This window comes from Phaethon lepturus, unplaced genomic scaffold, assembly GCF_000687285.1.
Source record: "Phaethon lepturus isolate BGI_N335 unplaced genomic scaffold, ASM68728v1 scaffold15115, whole genome shotgun sequence".
NCBI classification, from domain to species: domain Eukaryota; kingdom Metazoa; phylum Chordata; class Aves; order Phaethontiformes; family Phaethontidae; genus Phaethon; species Phaethon lepturus.
In genome coordinates this window covers 9,192-31,711 of record NW_010539983.1, presented here as the reverse complement: position 1 = coordinate 31,711, position 22,520 = coordinate 9,192, and the positions used below count along the sequence as shown (strand labels likewise).

Sequence of the window (22,520 nt, the reverse complement as noted above, 5' to 3'; positions counted from 1 at the left end):
CACATATCTGGGAATACATTGTGCCCTTCTCTATCAAAATTCTCCACAGGGTCACCAAAATATCAGTGCCTGTTAGCTATCCTGTCAGCCAGCTTCAAGTGATTCAAAGTGATGATTCCTGCTAACTCGCTCCAGAGCTACTCAGTGTAAAAGGACATTTTGTAATACCCGTTCTGTACAACTATCCGTGGCTGCTCCTTGATGCTGTCAGCTGGCTGACTAATGTAACCTTCTATTTTCCTTTGAGTTTTGACAAAAACAAAGCAGTGCAAGTTCATTCGGATACAGACACCTCAGATCAGGGGTTAGTAATGTAAGACAGCCAAAAGAGGAGAGCACAGCACCACAAGCATAAGAAAGTTGAGGAGAAACCATAAATAGCATAACGCTGACCAAGGGACGAGCGTTGCTTTTGCAACGGTGAAAAGCAGCACTCCAGTTTACCATGTCCAGATAGCTGACTGTAAAGGTGAAGATTTTTATTTTCTCCGCTCACTTCAAAATAATACGAAGCTGAAGGAAAAACAGTTTCCTAACAGATGGCCTCAAGGTCAGGGTTTAGTAATTACTAGATACCCTACCCAAACTGCCTTCTACTCCCATATCCCAGGCCGGGGACAGCAGAGAGGAAGGCTTGTAAATGGTTAAAGCTTCAGCTAAACAAAAGTCAGGAACCGTGTAATTAAAACTCTACCTTTGTTGTATTGTAAAGAGTTAGCCTGTGACATAGGAAATATTTAAAGGAGCAGGCTGTTCAGCTAATTTGTGTGTGAGTGAACTGCTTAGACAGTCCTATCCTAAATTAACTGTAAGGCCACCCACTGAGATTGCCTCATAAAGGGCCATGATTGCTCAGCTTCGTTTTGTATAACCGTTCAATAATTACTAGATAAATGCATAACTAAAAGCTCTATTACACTAATAATTTGTACTGAGATAGATGTGTGGGACACCATGCTGGGTTAATTTGTCATCCCTGCAGCAAACTTCTAAAGAGGGCTCTTTTGCAGAGGAATTGTGTTAATATGTTGCTCCAGTGAGGACATGTTAGAGCAACAAGATGACTTGGTCGCTTAATCTCCTAAAGAGCCAAAATGCCTGGAGGGTAAGTGCCAGAAAGAAGAATGGGGGGTGATTAACACAGTGGACCCAGATTTAAACTCATCCTGACAAAAGGAGCTGATCTAACTGAGCAAAGAATGAAAAAAAGGGGAGTGTTAAAAATACTAATAGGATTTCATGCATCCCTAAAAAATAATATAAAAATAAAGTGCTACAGGACCGAAGTATTTTACCCATGCTTTTACTGATTCTGTGTTCAGTTTCTTTGCTCTCTCTGATGTATCTGCGAAGTTAAACTATATGCTTTAAGCAGTGCAGTGAACTATAATACTTTTATCTCTGCTTTATGCTAAATTCTTCCAGCTTCAGACACACACAAAAAGCACATTATTGCTTTAAATATGGAACCCATGTTTAAGCATCAGAGCTCTGGATTTTCAACCTCCTCTATTGACAGAACCATAAATCATGTTAAAGTTAAGTGAATTACTGTAGCGTGGAACTATAGCTTTAACAATGTTTATGTAGTATCAGCTTACCATCTACAGAATGAAAGCGGAAAAAAACACTGATATTAGAAATGGGAATGTGGAGTCCTATTAACTTAACAGCAATATATCACTCCAAAGTCACAGATTCCATTACCATGCCCTTTTTAGTATCAAAGCAGAATTATATCATCACACACATAAAGGTTGTGGGTTTTAAGAGAATTTACATTTCTATTGTAAACTTATCAACTGCATTTCATTATAAGAAAGACATGATGTATTCTCCTAGCAGTATTTTTTATCTTCTGTATGGGAATACATCATGTGTATTAGAAACAATAATAATATGCAAAAGTTGCCCACATTTGATGTGAAGTAAGAATTCTACAAAGAGGTTAAATTAGGTTTTTTGACCTCTAGGTATGGTCTTGGAAGGGACGAGTGCTTTCTTTAGGTATGATTTTTATTTCTATACCTATGTAATTAGTTCTATAGTATTCTGGTCTCCCAAAGGCAGAAGAATTTTGACATGTTTTAAAACAATCTGCTCAAAATAGCTAACTTAACTGGCCCCCTGCCTATGCCAGAATCTGGAACCAGTGCTCAGTTCAGCTCTACAGGTTTTCAAAAGCAGCCTGTAACTCTCACAATCCAGAATACACCAATAAACCCTGTGCCCAAACACAGCTTTAAGCGTATTTTCTTTTTGCTAGGAACTCCGTGGGCCCTGGCAAAATATCCTTCTGCCTCCCACTTGCTACTGCAAAATCTCTTACAGAAAGAGTATTTCTGAATAAAGGGCCAAGTGCCTTATACCGCTCTTAAGGGGAGCAAAAAGGGGCTGATAGCTAGCCCCCACCTGGAGATACCATGGGTCTGTTTTTTCAGCAGTGCTTAGCTGACCTCCTGCACTTGACTTCTGGAGCTGAGGTGGACATTCTGCAGTTCAGTCCTTCTTTTTGATGTCCATCAGCAGAAACAGATCCTCCATCCATCATATTTAGGGTATTTGTATATCTCTTGCATTGGTCAGCTGCTTATATTATATTTTGAATGTTTTATCTATGTTTGCCTACATAATGTGGAAGTAAGTATCAGTGGTACCTAAATTTCACCCATGCTAAGAGGGTAAGGCCTATTTTTGTTCTCCCACCCCATGACGTCCCAGCCTTGTCATTGCAAATGGGAATGCAAGACAGGATCAGTTTGAATTTAGCTCATCCATGGACCTGACAGACATGTTGTTACTCTAGAGCCCTTTTGCACAATACTTAAGTTTTCCACTGATCTGAATTCCCTTCAAAGGTCTGGCCCTAGGACTGGTCAGTCCTACACTCAGCAGCTCAATATTTAAGTAGAGGCAAGTCCTTGCTAACCTGAATAAGAGATTGCTCTACACTTATCACCCTAAAGTCTATTCCTAATGGGCAGTAAGAAAAATGGGAACTTTCAGAAACCTTTGAAAGAGTTACAGGGACGCAGCTCCCATTGAAATTCAATGGCAGTTAATGAATTCTCTCAGGACCTCTGCAAATCCCAGCCCAAGTTTCTTAATTATTTTTTTCTTGTTTGGGTAACTGCTTTAATCACAAAAATCTGTGGGCTTAAAGCTATTGTTTTAGGCTTCTATTCTTTACCTCTTGTATTGTATTATACACAGAAGTGTAAGTTCCTTTCAACAAATTTGGATTATTGCCAGATCTCCTTATTAAAAAGTCACTCTTCATATTTCCGATAAACACAGCTGTTTCATGGTGTTTGAAAGCATTTCACATCAGCCAGCATGGTGGCTTAGCCAATTAGTACTCTAATATGGTCAATTTTCAGAATAAGTACCTTTGGGGTACAAAGGGTGGGATACATCTTGCATAATTTGAACTGGCACTTGCATCACTTAAATGCTAGAAGAAAGCTTACGGCATGCAGGGAGTTAAAGCAACTTAGAATCCTGAAGTGAAAATATCTACCAGAACAAACTGTTCTATAACATTTCCAGGGAAATGACTTTTAAAAAAATACTTTCTTAATTGTAAGGAAGCCAATTATAATGGCCTCAAAAACAAGCTGATAAAAATGATCCTGTTTCATTATGATTATAATGTTACTATTTCTAGGAAGATTGATCAATGTTTAATGAGCTATTAGTAAACTTAATTATCACTTTATAGAGGCGGTATCTGAGCATTGTGCCCTAGTGAAGCCAATCCACTGTTGGCCTGGTCTGACAGACTAGCCCTTGTGCCTCTGAAGGACAGTGGTTTTGATTCCCCAGACCACTACTTCTTTGAACAGGCGAGGAGTGCAGAGTGATAGTAGGCTTTCCCTGAGCGGGAGAAGAGCAACACTAAATGATCCTTTCAAAGACTTGAAACAACTTTATGAAGAAAGAAATTTCATCCAGTCATCTGGACTTGAAGGGGTTGGCAAGGCTTTTTGGAAGAGGAGATAGAAGGTGGATGGGTCAATATGTCTCCCCCATATGTTGGGCTGTGCTGGCGCAGAAATCTGTCTGAGCACTGCAGGTGTGATCGTGAAGTCCCTTTACCACATCAGCGAGCGTTCCCTGGGAGAAAGGATCCCATGCGTCTTTATTAGGACTGCTCCTTTGTTCCAGGAGAAGGACCTGAGAAGGGTACTAAATATCTGAAGAAAATTATAACCTGTTTCAAATTAACTGATTCTTTATTATCTGATCATTCAGTTGAATAGAATTCACAGTTTTGGCTCTTCTTCCTTTGCCTTGGACGTGTGAAGTGCTAACCTAATCAACGAATGCAACTTATTTTATTGGTTAGTTTGTTATTGGCTACTACAAATCACGAAGGGAAAAGAGAAGACTGGCCTGCGTAATCAGATGTTTGAATTCAGCGTTCTGAAAAATCCTCTTACTTCTGTACTGCACAGCACCACAAACTCATAAAACACTAAAAAATCCAGTATAGCATGCAACAGCTGTACTGCATAATTACTTGGCCCAATAGCAGCAGTTTTAAAATACTGGTATATCTGTTGCAGGCCACCATACATTATCATTTCATTTTCAATAAAAAGTCTGGGATGTTTCAGATGAGCTTCAATGGAATTAGAATCATGTGTGCTTTGAAATATTTATGCTTGCCTTGAGATGGAAGGATAGTTCCTGCCTCCAACCTCCCCCCATCAAATAATAGCTTTAATAACGCCAGATAGTCCAACTCCTCCATACCTACAGCAGGTAGAAATGAAGTTCTGATCTGGAATACACATATTTTCATAGGTTGTAGAACTTACATTTTATGTCATTTAGTGAGGTCAGTAATAAAATATAAATGTCACAGGCTGAAAGACGCCAAGAGAAATATGGTTTGGCAGCATGGAGCTGCTTAGGGATACATAAATAATAAGTCAATAAGTAAATAAATAATAGACAAAGACCTGTTTTATCTTCCATTTGAAGATCTCAAAGAATTTACAGTCACTGATTGAGACTTGTAATATCCCATCAGAAGCACATAAGTAGTAATAACCCCTTCTTATACACAGGAAAACTTGCATCACTGTAGGCATGGCTTTCAGAAGCAATGCCTTAATTTTTATTAGGCGTTTCTGAAAGCCATGACTGAAGGGGTTTGTTCATGGTCACTTGCCCCTTTTGGAGGCAAACAAGGAAAATAGCAACCTGCTCCACTACCTCATGTCCTTTAACTGATTAAAAATGTTTGTGAGGATCCATATATTTGGAAACACGGTTGTGTTCTGCACTCAGAATTTGTTTGAAAGGCTGTTTTTGCATACACCAGAGTGACCACAACACAGCTATCAGCGTAATGGTCTGAATCTGGGCTAGCAGCTTTTAGATTTTAGCATTTAATTCCCTCTTTCTAGTATAAGGCAGGCACACTTGTAATGTTGATCAGTTTAATAGCAGTAGATTCTTCCTCTGCTCATTTTGCCACTTGAGAAATTTGGTATTTCCCAGTTAGAGACTGCAAAAACAAACATTTTGGAGATCTTTATTTCATTCTTGACTTCTTCTGCTAATCCATCTACTCTCAGAAAATGAACCCTGCATGTCAGTATATGGCACAGACTGGGGACTGATGCCTATTCGGTCTTGTTTCCTTCCCCCAGTCTTTCCCGTGATCAACAGAAGATCAGCCCCTTGGAGGCTAAGACTCCAAAGGGGAACCGCTTTCTCCTTCTTGCAGCACTTTACTTCCCTGAAGTACTGTTGATCATTTCTGCATTCATTTTTCTTCTCTTGCTCTCTTTGGGAAGATCACCAACAAATGCTTTTCACTTTGTTTTCTACCCTGACATGCTGAGGAGGTCGAGGCAACAGAGAAAGACCCAATACTTACAGGCCTATGAGTATTTCTAATAACCATAACACGTCTTTCATACAGCAAATCAAATTACTAAATGAAGAGCCATATCTTGGAAAAGCTAAATAGAGTGTGGTCTCAGGCCTAGCTATGAATTTCCATGTTCCCTCAGTACAATTTTTTATTCCTTCGTGTTTGATTGAAATAGTGTTTCTATCTCTTTTTCACCCAGTAGAAGAAAAGGAATTAATTTGTTCCCAGATTTGGACAAAGGACAGTGCAGTTGCATAACAATTTTAAATAGTATTAACAGAACTGGTGCTAAATTATTTTTTATAAATGTTCAAAAAAAATCCCAATCTATTTTTTGCTTAATTAGATGTTTGTCACATAATTTTTCATTTCTCACTTTTATCTTCATCCTTCATCTTTCATTTGGCACACAAGGAAAGGGGGAACTCTAACAGGAGATACGAAGAAAGAGAGGAAGGATATGTTTTATATCAAAAAAAGTACCGAAATGTTGTATGCTAATGGAAATTTTGTTGTAGTCATCAAAATGATTATCACCAACTTTTGTTGAACGAATATTCGTGGCAAAATATTTTTACAAGCTCTAAAATGACTGTTGCTTCCCAGAGGAGGTGATGATACATTCATACCTGTAAAGTGGCTATGACGTAAGTGTCATTAAAGCAGTTACACCTCAGGGGTTGGTGTAAGTGAGATCAGAGGCTGACGCTTTGGGTGGAATTCACCTAACTGAAGGTGTGTGCGTAGACTGGAGGTATCTGCCTCGGAGCTAGTACCAGTGGGCTCCCTTCACATCCACTGGTAAGCCAGTCAGTGTGGTCAATGAAGTACAGTCAAAGGCAGTGGTCTATTTTTGGATGAGATGAACGGCTCCTTAGACACCATTAGTTCTCTTTAGTTCTCCATTGATTCTAAGATAATTAGCTCCATAGTAGACACCCACATTTACTAAGGTGAATCTCATGTTATCTCTACCTTTAATAGCACACTTCAAAGTTACAGCCTCTGCCGGAGTTTGGGGACAGGAAAATAGCCTTCATTTCTTCCTTTGAAGATTTGGATTCTTTATCTGAAGAGTTTTCAAATATAATTTAAGATGCAAACTCAGAACAAAACTATTCGTCTTAAAAGCGAATAAGAAATAATTAACTAGGTTCGTAAAAAAACAAGAGATAAGCCCAGATGTGCAGACAGGTTGAACAGGCTGGGCACACAGGTGTTTGCCTTGGCCATGGAATAACTGTCAACATTTCCATAACAAGGAGTGTGGGATATGCTGCTTCTTGTTCCCTTCTCCCAAGTGCAGCATTGCAGAGCTAGCACGGCTGTGGGAAGACACTGTTTTCCAGTTCAGCCCACATGCCACAATATCTAGCTGTTACGAGATAGGTATAGCCCGTGCTATCAGAAGAGATTCACTGGATATACATCTACTTTGATGAGAAGTAGCTGAAGGCTTCTGTTGTGAATATTTCAAAGAGCATTAAGGGGAGCAGAATGGGAAGACCAGTGAGGTTAACAAGGTTACAGGGGGACTTTTTGTGGCAAGGACAAGAGCTTCATATTCATCCCATATCAGCACCCCAGGTGTGAGTGCTGCTCTTTTTGGTGGTGGTGTCAAAGCAACCATTCCTATCTAGTCGTGGAGAAAGAAGTACGTAGAAGTGCTGCCCAGCCAACCCTTAATGAATGTTTATAGCATAATGCAGGACGTTTCCTTGCTGCTGTCTCTGACTACATGTTTTATCCACATCTTCAGGCTCTGAGTTTGCTAATGGTTTAATTATGCTTAAGAAGAAAGTTATTAATAAAGTGTCATATTTTTGAATGTGATGAACAAGACTAAGAAGCAGATTTTAGCTTTTCTTTAACTGGGGATTTTTCATAACATTCATCATTAAATGAGTGTTTACTCGGTTGTATTTGATTTTAGTTAACTTTCCTGCATCTCTCCAATTTTTCCAAAAGTGACAAAGGCTTTTTTTTCCCTCTTGTATACTTAACCTACTTCAAAGCCAACACATGAGTTTCTGTAGGACATTACCTCCCTTGCATAGCCTTTATCTAATCGGATATGTGTGGTGTACAAGTGCAGTAAACGCACATGGACACGCTTGAAAGGTCACTAGGATAACATGCTAAGGGAGCAACAGGGGCGTAATGATGACTGTTTGGTGAGAAATCAGCTATGAGTTACAGATGAGCTTCTGCTTAACTAAATTAATTGGCCATTCGAAAGGAAAAGTGAATTCTCATTTTAGAGGGGAAAGGGAGAATTCATAGCACTATGAATGGCAGCAGTTGCTACCTCATGGTGACAACTAACAGTGGAAAGTCCTGTCACCTAACAAGGGTCTGACCTGATATATCTTGAAGGCCAAGGAACTAGGTAAAGGTGTCACATAACGTAGGAGACCATAAGGCTCTTCAGCTGCACTTGTAGGTCTGCTGAAATCAGCTGAGGGTAAAATCTGTCATTGCCAATGGGCTTGTGTACATTACACCTTTACACCTTCACTGTAGTACATTTTCCAACTGGCTTGTTTGCCCATAAATTCACCAAATTAAACTCCATCCCTGAATGCAAGCTGGGGGCTTGCTGAAGATTTGAGCCTAACGTTATTCAGGAGAAATGTAAATGTAATTTTCAAAACAATCTTGCCACTTTGTGCATGTTCATTAGATGAAAACACGTTACTTAAAATAAACGTTCCTAAACTGAGGTGGAAAAAAACCTCCAACAACAGGAAGTGCTAGACCATCTTTAAATTATCAACCATTTATAGTACGATATAAAATCGATTCATATGTGCAAATCCAAGTTACATGAAATGTCAACTAAATCAGCCCTAATCTCCCAAATACATTTTTTTATTGCCTGATTGATGAGGACTGCTCTTAAGGTGATGAATAGTTTTCACTTTTACAAAGGACTGCTGATTCCTTTATACGTGTCCATTAAAAACACAGAAAATCCTTTAAAATGTCTGGCTCCATTTGTTTTCAGGACCTAGATGAAGTGAGTGTAGGACACAATGTGGTCTAATATATTAATTGTGAAGATCAGATGTATAAACAATACTGTACATTTTAAAAAAAAGACTAAAAGTAAAACTACGGTAGACTTAAACTGTTTTATTTTCCAAAGGCAAAACTCTATATAACTTCTTTGTTTTCTTTCCTATAGCAAGTCCACATGCAACACCATCGACTCTTCATTTTCCAACATCACCCATTATTCAACAGCCTGGGCCATACTTCTCACACCCAGCAATCCGCTATCATCCTCAGGAGACTCTGAAAGAGTTTGTCCAACTTGTCTGCCCCGACGCTGGTCAGCAGGCTGGACAGGTGGGGTTCCTAAATGTAAGGAAGCCGTTTTTATTTCTTCAGAAGTGTTTGTCCTATGTAAAATTAACCATGGGATTATGGGATTATTTTAACAGCATGTTGCATAAAGGGACACACCCTGAATAGTCGTTGGAAGAAAAAAAAAAAACGCTGCTACTGCAAAAATATTAAAAAAAAAACAACAAAAAACCTCCCCAAAAAACCACTCGACCACATTGTGGTGAAATTAACTTAAACTGTCAGAGAAGCCGGTGATACAGTGACCTTTTGAGTCCCTCCACAGATGACTTTGCTGCATGTGTTGTAACCCTAGTGGAACGAGGGTTAACAAAATATGAAGGCAGAATAATTTTTATTAATTATTTTTGAAGTTCAGGGGAGAGTGGGGGGGAAGGAGCAGGAAAAGGGAGGGTGAGAAACAGATGTTTCAGATCAGCTAAGTTCATTAAAAAAAAAAATACTGCCTTATAGCACTTTAGATCAAGTTGACCAGTACTTGAACTCAAGATGTTAAAAGTACAGTTTATTATGGTTTGTTATTTCTGTAAGCAGTTATCTTTTCCCCTTATCTCTATGAAAAATTAAGCAGAGTTCCAAAGCTTCAAATAACCATTTTCATTTTTTTAAATCAAATAAAGTGAATCATCTTGCTATTATTGAAACAGCATTCTGGTCAAATACAGAATTTATAAATTTTATGTAAATCAAATCTAAAATAATGCTCTGAATATTTCATGAAATGTAATGCATGTAACTGTGTCCAGCCAATGAAGTAATAACTGGCAAAATTACTGTTTCTCTCCTGACATACATACGACTGAAAGTGTTAATAAGAATTAGTTTAATTATTAGCATCTAATTTATTACACTTATTTAATAAGCTATATTGTTGTCGGTGCTTTCCTTTCCCTAGCAGAAAAACTGACTCTACTTATCCCAGCCAGTACTGGCTTTGAATAATGTCTGCAATATGTTAGCAGATACATTTATGTCTAGACAACAAATCAATATAGTGCTTTTCTTTTTCCTTGAGTATTCATTTGCTTAATTTATCCCAAACCATTCAGCATTATGAACTGTTAGCACACTCACAATGAACATACAGCAGGGGTCTTCTTGGCAGGAAAGGGACCTAATTGTGAGACAAGATAGTGTTTGAGAGATGTCACTAATATATTAGTTTATTAAAGGTACTGGATGTTGGAAAAATAAATATCCCTGAAGGATTGCTTCTTACCGCAAACAGTGGTAACTGCAGTCTTTGAAGTCAGTGGGAGTGCTGTTAAGTTAAATGCAGATGAATTCAAGTCTTCTTTATGCCCTGAACCATTTTTGCTCTAGCACAAGTGTGATTTGCACCGGCACAACTTTAAGGCCTTTTGTCAGTGCCAAAGCAGGTGAAATGAAAAGAAGGTCCCGAGCGCTTGCCAGTACGAGTATTTTGTCCCCAGTAATTTAGGCTAATGGAAACCCTAACAGGAATTAAAATATTATTTTCTTTAGCAGTACTTACAATATGGATCTGTGTTTAAAGCTGAGCTTTTATCATCCATGGAAAAGCCAATGCTCAGTGCCAGAAGAACTGCAGTGAGATCAATTTGTAGAGTGCTGTCGAAAGTGATCTCACCATTTTTGTCACTAAAATGGAACACCTGATTTACAGGCTGTCCTACTTTCTCTTTATAATGGTGTTTGGCATCTATCTGTATGGTTTTCAAGTGTCCAGGCTGTGTTACATTTAAAATGTAAACTTAAGTTGGGGGAAGGGATGGCATTTTTTTAAGCCTGCTTCTTGTTTTTGTGCTACTTGAAAACACTTTTACTTATGGATAGTTTTTTCTGGTGATTAACTGAAAGACCACACTTACATAGCTGAGCCCATCCTGCCTGTGACTGACCGCATTCCCAGACTAAATGGAGGGGTTTTTTGCCTAATATGTAGAATGAAGCAGTTCAGTCTTTTCTCCATATGATCCTAATAGCAACTAAACTGTGAGCTACACTATTGCTAACTCAAGAGAGATGTGGGAGAGCAGTTACTTTAATATATACTCTTTCATTTTCCTGTAATAAGATATCAGCATGACTTTTAAGACCACCAAAAATGCTTATTTTTTCTCTTAATGAGCAGTATCTTTAAGAAATTTACACTCGTCCTAGGCACTGATATCCTAAGGGTATAACAGAGGCATGAAACTGGGGGACTTAAGGGGTCAAAAATACTGCTTCAACTCTCACTAAGCATGAGTTGTGGCTCATGAGCATGAGAGTGGCTGTAAAGAGTAGTAGAATTTAATCCAGGGCAGTTCAGACCAGCTGCTAATAGGAAAAATGTTTAGAAGTGATAATTTCGGTAGTTTCACAAGGTTCACAGGGTTTGGGACAAAGTTCCTTGAAGTCAACGGAGAATTTGACCCAGCACTTTCTTTGCCACCTCTCAAATAGTTGTAAATGTATTGCATATAGCTTTCGACTAGATTGTTGTTACTGGAGGTTCCTAATAGCTGATTTTTAGTATAATTTTTGTCTGTTTGCTTGTTTTTTGGCAGCCCAATGGTAGCAGCCAAGGCAAGGTGCACAATCCATTCCTTCCTACCCCAATGTTGCCACCACCACCTCCGCCACCAATGGCTAGGCCTGTGCCTCTGCCAGTGCCAGACACAAAACCTCCAACTACATCAACAGAAGGAGGGGCCACCTCTCCCACTTCTCCAAGTAAGTATAGACGCAGCGGGAACCAAGGGCTAACAGTAGCACGCAACATGCTGCGATCACCGTCTATCGGCTGGTCAGACATGAGGACTGGATGAGCTCTCAGGAGTAGGAGAGCTCTCCACTCTCTATATGATGGACAAAATTCTGAGCTGCTTCTATATTAACAAGAAAAGAGTTAGCTTAAGGTTATAGTTTTACTTCTGACTTTGTTGGCATATCACATAACGACGTATGAGAGAAATCAAGGCCAGCAGCTAAGCTGTGACATAGACCTCGGATCTTTGGGATCTTGTTTACTGTCATAAGGAGGCAAGTTGGTATCTCAAGTCAGGCTTTAGAGGATAGATACTACATGGAAGTCAGACAGATAGCTTCATCAAAAACATCGCCGCTTATACATACTGGGCTACACTAACAACTCTTTCGAGTTCACTTCATTTATAGGTCGTTTGGGAATAAATCTTCCTAGATTAACCCAGACGTCTTTCCTTTATGACTCGGTTCCCGAGCCCTGCATTTTGGGCAAGAAGTTATGGTATTTCTTAGGCCCAGGGAGAAAACTTTAATCCTCTCTCCACCACCCACACGGCTCCCATATGTATTTTGTGTAGCCACAAGTCAAATATACAAATTCCTAGATACACACTTGGGGATACCACTTTGGACTCGCTCTTCTGGGAAACAAATGCAAGTCAGCTGGGTTTGATGCTTTAAAAAAGTCTGGATGTTCAGGGAGTTAATTGTGAAATGATTTAATGAAGCTATGCTCAAACTGACATTTAAAAACAAAAGGGAAGCTTTCAGTGCTTTAATGGCAACTGTAGGGGACTTGTTCCACAGTGAAGGGAGTCCAAATAACATCCACAAACAAAAATCAATCTAATCGAAAGAGCAAATCCCTTTGTGTGCTTTTCAAGCTTATTATTGAAATGCTATATGCAACCACTGCACGATGTGCAAGAGGTATTCGCTATTCAGACCATGTGAAGCCTACATTTTTAAAGCTTTATATACTGTTCAGGAGATTTGCACAGGTTCCGGGGGCATTTTTAAAATCTGGTAGTTCTCAGAGTTTTGCATTGCCTTCTGCTACGCGATAGTGTACAACTGCAAACTCAGCAAGATGCTCCAGCTCGCTTCAAAATTAAAATGGGGTTTAGTACGAGACAGTCTGGTAAGACTGTGAACATGATCTTCTAGAATCAGGACTTCTAGAATTGATCAGCAGATTTTTGTTGAGCTAAGAAGTTGATTCATTTCGTCCCCTGCGTTCCTTTTTCTGACCTTAGACCAACACTTGTGCTATCAAGAAGTTTTGATGCTTTCTGACGGGAGATACTGTCTTTTAGGTCCTATCAATAGGATTCAGCGGTGGAATCCAAAAGGTTAATGTTTAGTCATAGTTATCACTGAATATAGTCAGCAATACCTTACTATTTCATTGGCTTCAGAACCAGGAAAAATGAAACTAGGTCAATGTATATTTGTCATTACAGTTGTGACTCAGTTTACTGGCAGTGTGTGGTGTCTAAAAGAAAAAAATTCCCAACATCATTTTAGCAGTAATCTTAATACTTAATTTTTATGATACTGTGTTAATGTAAACAAGCTAAATGCGTGTCTGGCCTGATTCTCAGCTGGCATAAAAACTGGCACTTGGCCGCTGAAGTTCGCAGAACACCACCCATCAGTATCGGCTCGGGCTGGTCACTGTGGCTCAGTGTTCAGCAGACAGCTGCCACGTTAATTGGGAATCGAGATTTTCTCAAGAGCAGCCAGTTAATGGTATTTAAACAAAAGATTAGGAAAATAATTACTGTTTGTTAATTAGCTACGCTGATGTCTAAACATATAGTTCTGTACATATTCAGGCGTGCATCTTCCTTTTGGTAAGGGTTTTGAATAATAGTGACTTGAGTTGTAAAGAAGCATATAATTTAATTTAGGGACAAATTTTACGGAAAAGTAGATTATAAGAAATATTTTCTAAGAAAAAATACTACATATATATCAAAGCCAGTGGAAGTAGCTGGCCACATAAAGAGTAAAACAAACCGAAGTTCCTAGCCTTGCCTTGCAGTGAGAGCTTACCAGAAGGGCCCACTGGACTCCATTTAGTGTGTCAATCAGTACCAACCCTCCATTTTCGTCGGTGTTTATTTTTTTCTTAACTAAATATTAGCCTTCAAATAGCAAGTGCAGATCCACCAGAGTTTCATAGAAGCCACACAAAAAGGTGTTTTCCATGGTTACAAACTGCTCAAGTGCACCGGTTCTGGGAGTGTCGCTGGGTTATGGCTGACTGCCCTGCAGAGCTTGAGGATATTGGAAAGTCACTTATGCAACAAAGGCAGGAGTGATGTTAGATTTTGGCCAGACTCTCTCCTTCACTGTGTGGAGGAGAATAAAGCCCCCCCCAAGGAAATGGAGTGAAAGGGGTTGGCATTTGCTCCATTCTCCTTCCCTTTTTTGGTCTAGCAGAAAGCTCTCTGCAGAAACAAAACGCAGTTACGGCCCTACCAAAAATTGGAATATGGCCCTCCTGAGGGGTGCAGGAGCCAGGAGCAGCTGTTCAATACAGCATGGCCTCCTGGGAATGAAAGCTAAAAATCACAACAAGGTGGTTAATGATTCTCAGAGCAATAGTGAAACTCTCCAGCTGTGACATTAACCAAAACATGAACATTAGTGCTGTCCAAGGAAGGAAGAGCCCCTGGAGATGCACACCGGGGAGTTGCTGCTACTGGGTGGCCAGGCATGCCCAGGGACTTGAAAATTTCAGCTGTGAATCCTATCCCTTTGGCAAGCCAGCATTTTCCTCAGTGAGATGACACAATGGAGATGGGATTCATGAGGTTTGGGAGGGTTCATTTTTCCTCCATAAAAAGCCTTTTCAATAGAACACATCCTTGATATCAGACGCAGCCCCAAAATTATCTTATCTCAGATCTTGTCTCGATTTTGTTTGGTTGGTAACCCATAACAAACACAACACAATATTTTCCTGAACTTGACAGCTTCTGGGTTTAATACCTCATTGCCCAAAGAAAACACCACCTCCACTGCATGCCAGTTGGACTTTATCACTATCATAACTGAATCTGAGTGTTAGAATCTGTGGCCCTCATTCCAATGCAGAGTCTAAGATACTGCCATCCTGTACGCCATGACTTTTAAAGAGCTTTTTAAAACTAAATGTTATTTTCTAAGGTTCGCATCTCTACATGGGGAGAAACTTAGCTATTTTCCCTTGTTGGGCAAGATCATTATCGGTTAATGTCCCTTTGCACAAAGGAGTTTTCATGTTAAACAGCATTTGTGTCAGGATGAGAAGAATGATCTTGTGGCTGTAGTCCTGGATTCATAATCAGATTGGATTTCTCTCCCTTTCTCTGCTATGCATTGACTGAGCACCCTCTGGGCAAGCCATTTCAGCTTTCTGTTCACTCCTTTCCCCATCCATAAAAAGAGGGTGATGACTGTATCATTTAATTTGTTAGAATTTGCAGTTCCCTCTCAGATACTCAGCTGCAATGCACTGCAGTAGGAATTGCTGTATTGCACCACGTTCCTCCAGTTAATTCGCTCACTACAACTCCACAACAGCTAAACTGACTCTTAGTCCTTTTCAAAACGGTACAGCTCTTGATGTCAAGCACACGTACCTGTCATCTTGGCCGGTAAAAGAGAGACCTAGTGGTACGTTAGGTTATTGTTTACCCAAATCATCTTTACCAACCAAAAGTTTATCCTTTTAATCCAGAACTGTCTGATAAATGACACACTCCTATACTTAAGAGAAATTATTTCAGGAATGTGTATTTTAAATTAACGTTCTCCTACTCCAGGCAACTTTAAAATACATAACATTCCCAAAACTGTTTGTTTGTCTCGTCTTTCATACGATTTCTTGCCATTTTTGGCTAAATATCAAAGCTGTCTATGTGAGCAAATGTTCTTTCTCTGCCGGCTCCTGTTTTGCTTGTTCCTGAAGTGAAGCATCATAGCAGATTTGTGGCATCACATTCATTTCCTTGGCTATGGGCTATGATGTTGCAAACAATCCTTAGTGAATTCCAGTAGCAGAAAGACTAGGCTGGGCAGGAAGATGTTTCTATTAAAGCCCAACAGGCTAGCTATCAGCTAGTGTAAACTAGGGTAGATCTATGCAGTACCTGTGGAGCAAAGCTGATAAAGACCAGGAGAAGATCTGCCTAAGAGACTTGGCTTCTCTTCCTTCCCATGCTTAGGCTTTTCCCTTTCCTAAAAAGGAGTTTGAAGACCCCACTATAGGCTTAGCCTATCTGTGTATACCATAATATAATATGACCCAGCTTTAACCAGTGAGTGGTAGGACTTCCAAGAATCCCACCTCCATGTCAAATGAGGGTCTTTATATGAAGACAGTAAGATACGTCTAGAAGCCATGTTGGTGATGGTCTAAGCCATGTTGGTGATGGTGATGCTCCCTTTTCTGAACCAAATGTCACTGTAACAAGAGTCACTGCTAATGTGTATCCCATGTCAATTTAATATTCTGTGCCAAAATGGCCCCTTACAATCCGCAAACATCTCGTGACATTTTACAGTGAAGCGGGACTAGCATCTTGGGAGAATCCAGTGTATATACTCTTCATATATGTAGTTTTGGTACTCTTCGCTTCTTGGCTGTAGACATGTAATTAAAGGCCCCTAAGGAAATACCAAGCTGACATCGGAGCATTTTCAGAAAGCAAGTTAAACGTAGTTTGGAGCATTACAGAAGAAAGGTATACATGGTAATTCACCCAGCAAGGTTTGAGGGGACTTTTGTGCATATTGTACAGTTTTCAAATGCTTTAGAATTTTTGTTTGAACAGAGAAGCCATTTAAGACAGGATTCTGATGGTTTCCCTTTGATTTTCTACCAAGTATCACAGCAGAAGTATCTGCCAGTAGGGAACTGTAAACAAGACCTTGAGTTCCTTCCCTTCTGGGTGGAACTTACCTGTTCCAGGGGATTAAATGCCCTCTCCACTCATTCTGCTTCCTTCAAAGTAGACCAGAAGAACCAAAGAACAGATGTTTGATTTTTGAGCTTTAAGTCAATTTTCCCTACTGCAGAAGAAATCTTCATGCTTGCACAACATAGGGTTCATTCGTTAGTTAGCTTAAAAAAACCACCTCACTGTACAACAGTACAGAAGAATCTTAATACATGGCACTTACAACAGAGATATATCCTTTGCAAATGTGTGGCTTCTTTGAATTATTAAGCAAATTAAGATGGTAAAAAGGCAAGGAGAACATCTCACCAAATCTACTCATTTCATTTCTTCCTTGATTTGCGGATATGAATAACAACCGATGTGCCTGTTCATCCTGAATATGCAAGCTGCACTGCAATTTGCAAAATCATCTAGGAAAGATGAATTAGTGCACTTAAAAATTCCTTTAAAACTTTGTGAAGGAAAGGTGTTCCTTGCATGATTTTTGCAAGTACTAGCAAAGTGTTAACTTTTTGGAGAGAAAAGCTCACCTCACCAGAAACAACTGGGACGAATTCATTCTTAGAAGTCAGGAGTGCCTTATCTCCCCTCGGATCAGTAAGAAATGAAGATATGCAGTTCCTGGCGTGATTTCAGGGCAATGCTCTTTGAGAAGGTGAAGTGGTCTGATTGATAGAATTGTAAGAATTAGGAGGCATCAGAAGATGTTTGTGAGACTTGGGTAGAGAGGGAAGGGAAGGATGTGGTTCTGTATGCTCATAGACTTGGGAACTCTTCACCAAAGGGCTTTGTGGGATGCAGAACGTTTGCATGGGTTCAAGGGCAGATTGGGCATTCATCAGTGAGAAGTCCCTTGCAAGCCATTAAATACGGGGAGTCCCTGAGCTGAAAATAATCAGAGGGTGGGAAAGAATATGAGAAAGTAAATATGTGACCTGTTTTGACTCTTTCCTGTGCATCTGCTTATGGCCTCTGTAAGAGAGAGGACAGTGGATAAGGTGGAGCATTGGTCTGATTCAGTACCATCTTAAACAAAAGGCTCCTCCAATGTAATGCCTCTTCACCAAACATTTTGCCTTCAGAAGGGCAACAGACTTTCATCTACACGGACAACGCAGTGTCTTCTCCAACTCTTACTGCATTTTATTCTTCTGTAGTGTTGAGGCCTGAACATTATATTTAGCCTGACTGGAATTTGGCAAGTAACTTTCCTCTTAACATTGTTTTTTGTCTCTTCTTTGGATAGTTAGATTGTCTGGGGATTTTATTCAGCAGAATGCATTCCCATAAATATATTTAAAATAGACAGAATCACTGTTCGTATTAAGGCGTCTGCTTAGGTTATTTGAATTTAGATCTGAACATGCAAAAAACTGAACAAGGGAGAAGATTGCATGGGGGATTTTCAAATGAGAGGAAGACTGAAACTGCATTGAAAGCTTTTGGATGTGGAAGTACGTGGCATTGTGGACAGTTGCAGTGGAGAATATAATGCAACAATAAAATCATTAAAGTACTTCAAGTTTGGAAGTAATCTGGGTTCTTGGCTTGCATTGCATTTAATAGCTTTACATTTATGGGAGCCATTCCAGTTTTTAAAGGCAGCTTCAGCCTTCAGACTGATTGCACTTACCACCCCAGCGAAACTGCAACCCATTAATTTTTTACCGAAAGGATCTTCCTAGTTTGTCAAACACGTCAAGTGAACATTTTAGAGAGTGCAGACTGCAGCAGTATGAAAACCAAAACTTTGTACCGAGAGAGAACGCTGGACTAGCATGAAATAAGGGTCTGATTCTGTTAATAAGCAGCTTAGTAAATTCACTGCTTTACAAAACTCCACTAAAACCAGAGACTCCACCTCATATTGGAGGGAAAATAGTCAGGCAATAGCAGGTCCTACAGAAGTGTCTTGTGCGTCCCCAGCATGGAAGGCCTGCAGCAGTTCTCCTCGGGGATGGAGAGCGGCGCAGGTGGCCCCGGCGCACTCCTCCCCGAGCGCACGCGGCTGCCGTCCTGCCCGGCAAGGAGCCCTCTCCCAGCAGCCCGGTCCCCTCCGTGTTTATATCCCCATCGTTAAGACCAAACCTTTCCAGTGTCTAAAACCAAACTCTCGCTCTCTAAAACGTTTGCACATTTCTATGTTAAACATCTGCTTAGGTGGCTCTGAGACAGTGTGTTTTGGTGTTGTTCGTGTGCAAATCTAGTGCCGCTTCCTCAACGCATGTGTCCCTTCCCTTCACAGCCTACTCGACACCCAGCACCTCCCCCGCAAACCGATTCGTCAGTGTTGGACCACGGGATCCAAGCTTTGTAAATATTCCTCAACAGACTCAGGTGGGCCGCTTTCGACTTCTCTGTATGCCTGCAGCCTCTTCTTCTTCAGTGCACTCTAACGTGTCCCCGCGGAGCCAGCTGCCTTGCCGCTGTTACTTCACCCACATGGTCTCAGTAACTACAGTGAAATGTCACTTGCAGTTTGTTTGTCTGTTGTGTTTTTTTGGGCTTATGTAGTAATAACGCTGCTTTTGTAACTGGAAAGAGCTCTCTTGCTTTCTAAGATACTGGCTGCTAGTGCGGTTTTTTCCTCTAGGACTGAGTTCTCAAAGACTTTTGCTCCAACCTGTTCCCTAGGCAGCGCGTTTAATTGTACGTGCAGAAGGAGCTGAGAGAGACCCGTCGGGTAACGGTGCACTTAGTCCCCCACCAAATATGACGGGAGACTGCTCCGATGACTCCCGTGTAAAAAAATAGGCTTGAATTCCTGGTTGGCCATTTGCATGGTGGGCTTTGAGCGAGCAGGAGATTTTGTGATTGCGAGCACATCTGTTTCCTTACACAAAGAGAAAAAAGTCCGGTTGAGGCAGGCCTATAAAGCTGGGTTAACTGAATTCATAGTCCTGCTATGGTCAAATCAGAAGCTCAAGTAAACATTTGTGTTTCTTTAGGAGAAGGACGAGGTTTAAATGTGCTTTTTCCAAGCTGTATCAAATTCCCAGGGTCGATTAAGAAAATAGTTGTTGGCAGTTTTGTTAGCAGCTAATTTGAGCCAGATGTTGAAAAAATTAAGTCTGTGCTTAATATCACGTTATCATGGGGGAGAAGGTATAAAGAAGTGAGCAGAACTAGTGCTTTAGGACAACTGTAGTTTGTAGATTTAAGTGATTGCTTGACTACGTTACAATTCTTTTAAAAGTCAACAGCAAGAAATATTTGTAATTTTGTTTTAGCTGGTTGGGATTGCTAAAAAGTAATAATTCAAGTAACTAGCAAATTGGGGAGTACTGCTCTTAGCTCTTGCAAGTTCTTTCAAATAGTTTCTATGCATCTGAATAATTAGTGTACAGATTAATGGCTGTCACATGCCACAGTCCAGTATATGCATGAAGACAGACACCTCATTGCGATGGCTTCAGCACCTACGCTGTCGGTGAAACGCAAGTCACTCATTACCGAAGATTTTCAGTTTAGAGGGCTGCAACCAGATGCCTGTGAACACAATATGTTTTCTTGCTATCTGTTCTTTGTGTACGATTTGTTAGGGGCTTTAGTTTATAGCTCTGTCGACAGCACAGGTTAAACTACATCGAATCTCAAACCTTCTCTGCATTAAATAGGGTCACAGAAAGTACACCAGCAGTACAGAGCGGGGTTTTAACCCATCAGGTTCTGATTTTTTTTCATGCCTTAACAAAACGCAGCCTGCACCCCACTTTTCAGGCCTCTTCCTTTATTCGGTTCATGTACGTGACAAGTTTTCATGCGCCTTCACATTAAAATCAGATTTCTCCAGTCATTTTGGAAGCAACTGGAATACACAGACGTACACTGAAATCGGGATACAGGAATGTTAAGGTATACTGTTAAAGTCCTTAAGCATTTGGTCTTTTCCTTCATAGCTCAGGAAACTTGAAACCCTTTGGAGAATGCTACTCTACCTTTTCCAGAAGACTTGAAAAACTACTAGTTGGTAAATTGATTATGTAGTAAGACACAACAGTATTAAGTCTCCAAAATATTTTAAACTTATTTGCACCCTGCAGCCTAGGCTTCCCAGATAAGTTTGTTGACTGTAAACTTTTATCCTCCTTATTTATGACTTAAATAATTTTAAAGTGCTCTAGCTTTACTTTAAGTGCTTCTATGTAATGCAGTATAGTGAATAACAATGCTGTACAGTGAAAAACAATACTCAAGCACAGCTTTCAATTAAAGTCAAACATGCTGCAGTGGGTAAGGAGGCTGACTTCCAGTCTCTGACTCCAGCTGCATCTCCGTGCTTCTATACGTCATTACACCACCACAACCCTCTTGATACTAAATATATAATTTATTAGCAAAACTCACTACTTATTCATGAAACAGCTCTGAAGCTGACGGTGTTTTAAATCAGAGAAGTGAGGTAAAAATACTAACTGCAATGATTTGGGATTTACTTAGTGTTCCTCTAAACAAAGACATGCTTTTGTACTCTGTTTGCAGGGCATTAGTGTATAGGATGATCGCTTAGGATATTTTCAAAATGAAAATATAAAAACACATAGGACTGTGTTATTAAAAGCAGCTGGGGTGGCTGCTTTCCATCGGGGTTTTTATAGTACGTTCAGAGTTGGCCTAAGATATGGGTCCTGAGGACCACTAACTGCCAGGCCACACAGCCCCCTTAGACGAGAGGAAGCAGTGAACACTCAGAGCTTCTGAAAGTCAAGCTTAAATGTAAGGGCTAAGCGACTCTTTACTGCTGCAACAACAAAACAAAAATTAAGACTATCTGCACATCTGCTTTTTTAAAAGTACGGTCCAGCTACAAGCTATATGAAAACGTTACGGTCAGCGTTTTGGTGCCTCCGATTTTCTCTTCCAATCGGTGGGTCATTTGACTACAGGCAGTAGTTACGGGCCGTCATTACTAGTCCGAAAGTGCTGCGAAAGTGAGTCTGTGCACAGGGAAGTGACAGCGCCGTTCAGCAGAAGTCGCATTTCCCATACATGGGCATTCACAGGCTTTCACAGAACATGGGAATAAAATCGCAGACAAATGTACAACAGCATGGCTGGGTTTGAGCAAGGATCGTTCTGTCCTGGCCTGTTTTTAAACAACCAAAACTAGTACATGCCTTTCTTAATGGGCGTTATAAAAATTAGCAGTAGACGTTTCCATTAGCAGCGTGTTCTGATTTATGTCACATTGCTTCAAATATAATCCCTTAAAGGAATTTTATAGAATTTATATAATAGTTTCTTTAGAAAAAGGCCATCTTCCTGTGTCAACAAGGGTTGTAGCAGGATGACAACTCCATGGCAGAAGAGACCAGAAAATAAAATTAAGCCGGTAGTTCTGATTCAGTAATGAAAGCCCCAAAAGGGCTGTTGGCTTTGTCTGGTTTTAGCAGCTTCAAAACTTTTCAGTTGGTTTGTTTTTTCATACACTGCCTCCGCTCACCCCATCCATCACTCTGCCACTCTGGCGGCTCACCGCATAATTGTCCTATCTGGGGGGTTATTTGAATCTAAATTTCTGTTTGAGCTATTAGAAGAAACACTTGACTTGGCATCCTCGGTATATGTTGACAAAA

At 40.2% G+C, this 22,520-nt stretch overlaps 1 protein-coding gene across 1 annotated transcript in view; it reads left to right on the top strand.

Moving 5' to 3' along the window:
• The window catches only part of NFIA (nuclear factor I/A), a 93,064-nt gene extending 73,366 nt beyond the window's left edge, over window positions 1-19,698 (top strand). Inside the window, exons 8-11 of the mRNA XM_010287314.1 lie at window positions 9,078-9,256; window positions 11,791-11,956; window positions 19,190-19,281; window positions 19,579-19,698. Coding sequence (XP_010285616.1) covers window positions 9,078-9,256; window positions 11,791-11,956; window positions 19,190-19,281; window positions 19,579-19,698 — 557 coding nt within the window. The remainder of the gene's footprint in view (window positions 1-9,077; window positions 9,257-11,790; window positions 11,957-19,189; window positions 19,282-19,578) is intronic.
• Window positions 19,699-22,520: the final 2,822 nt, after the last annotated feature.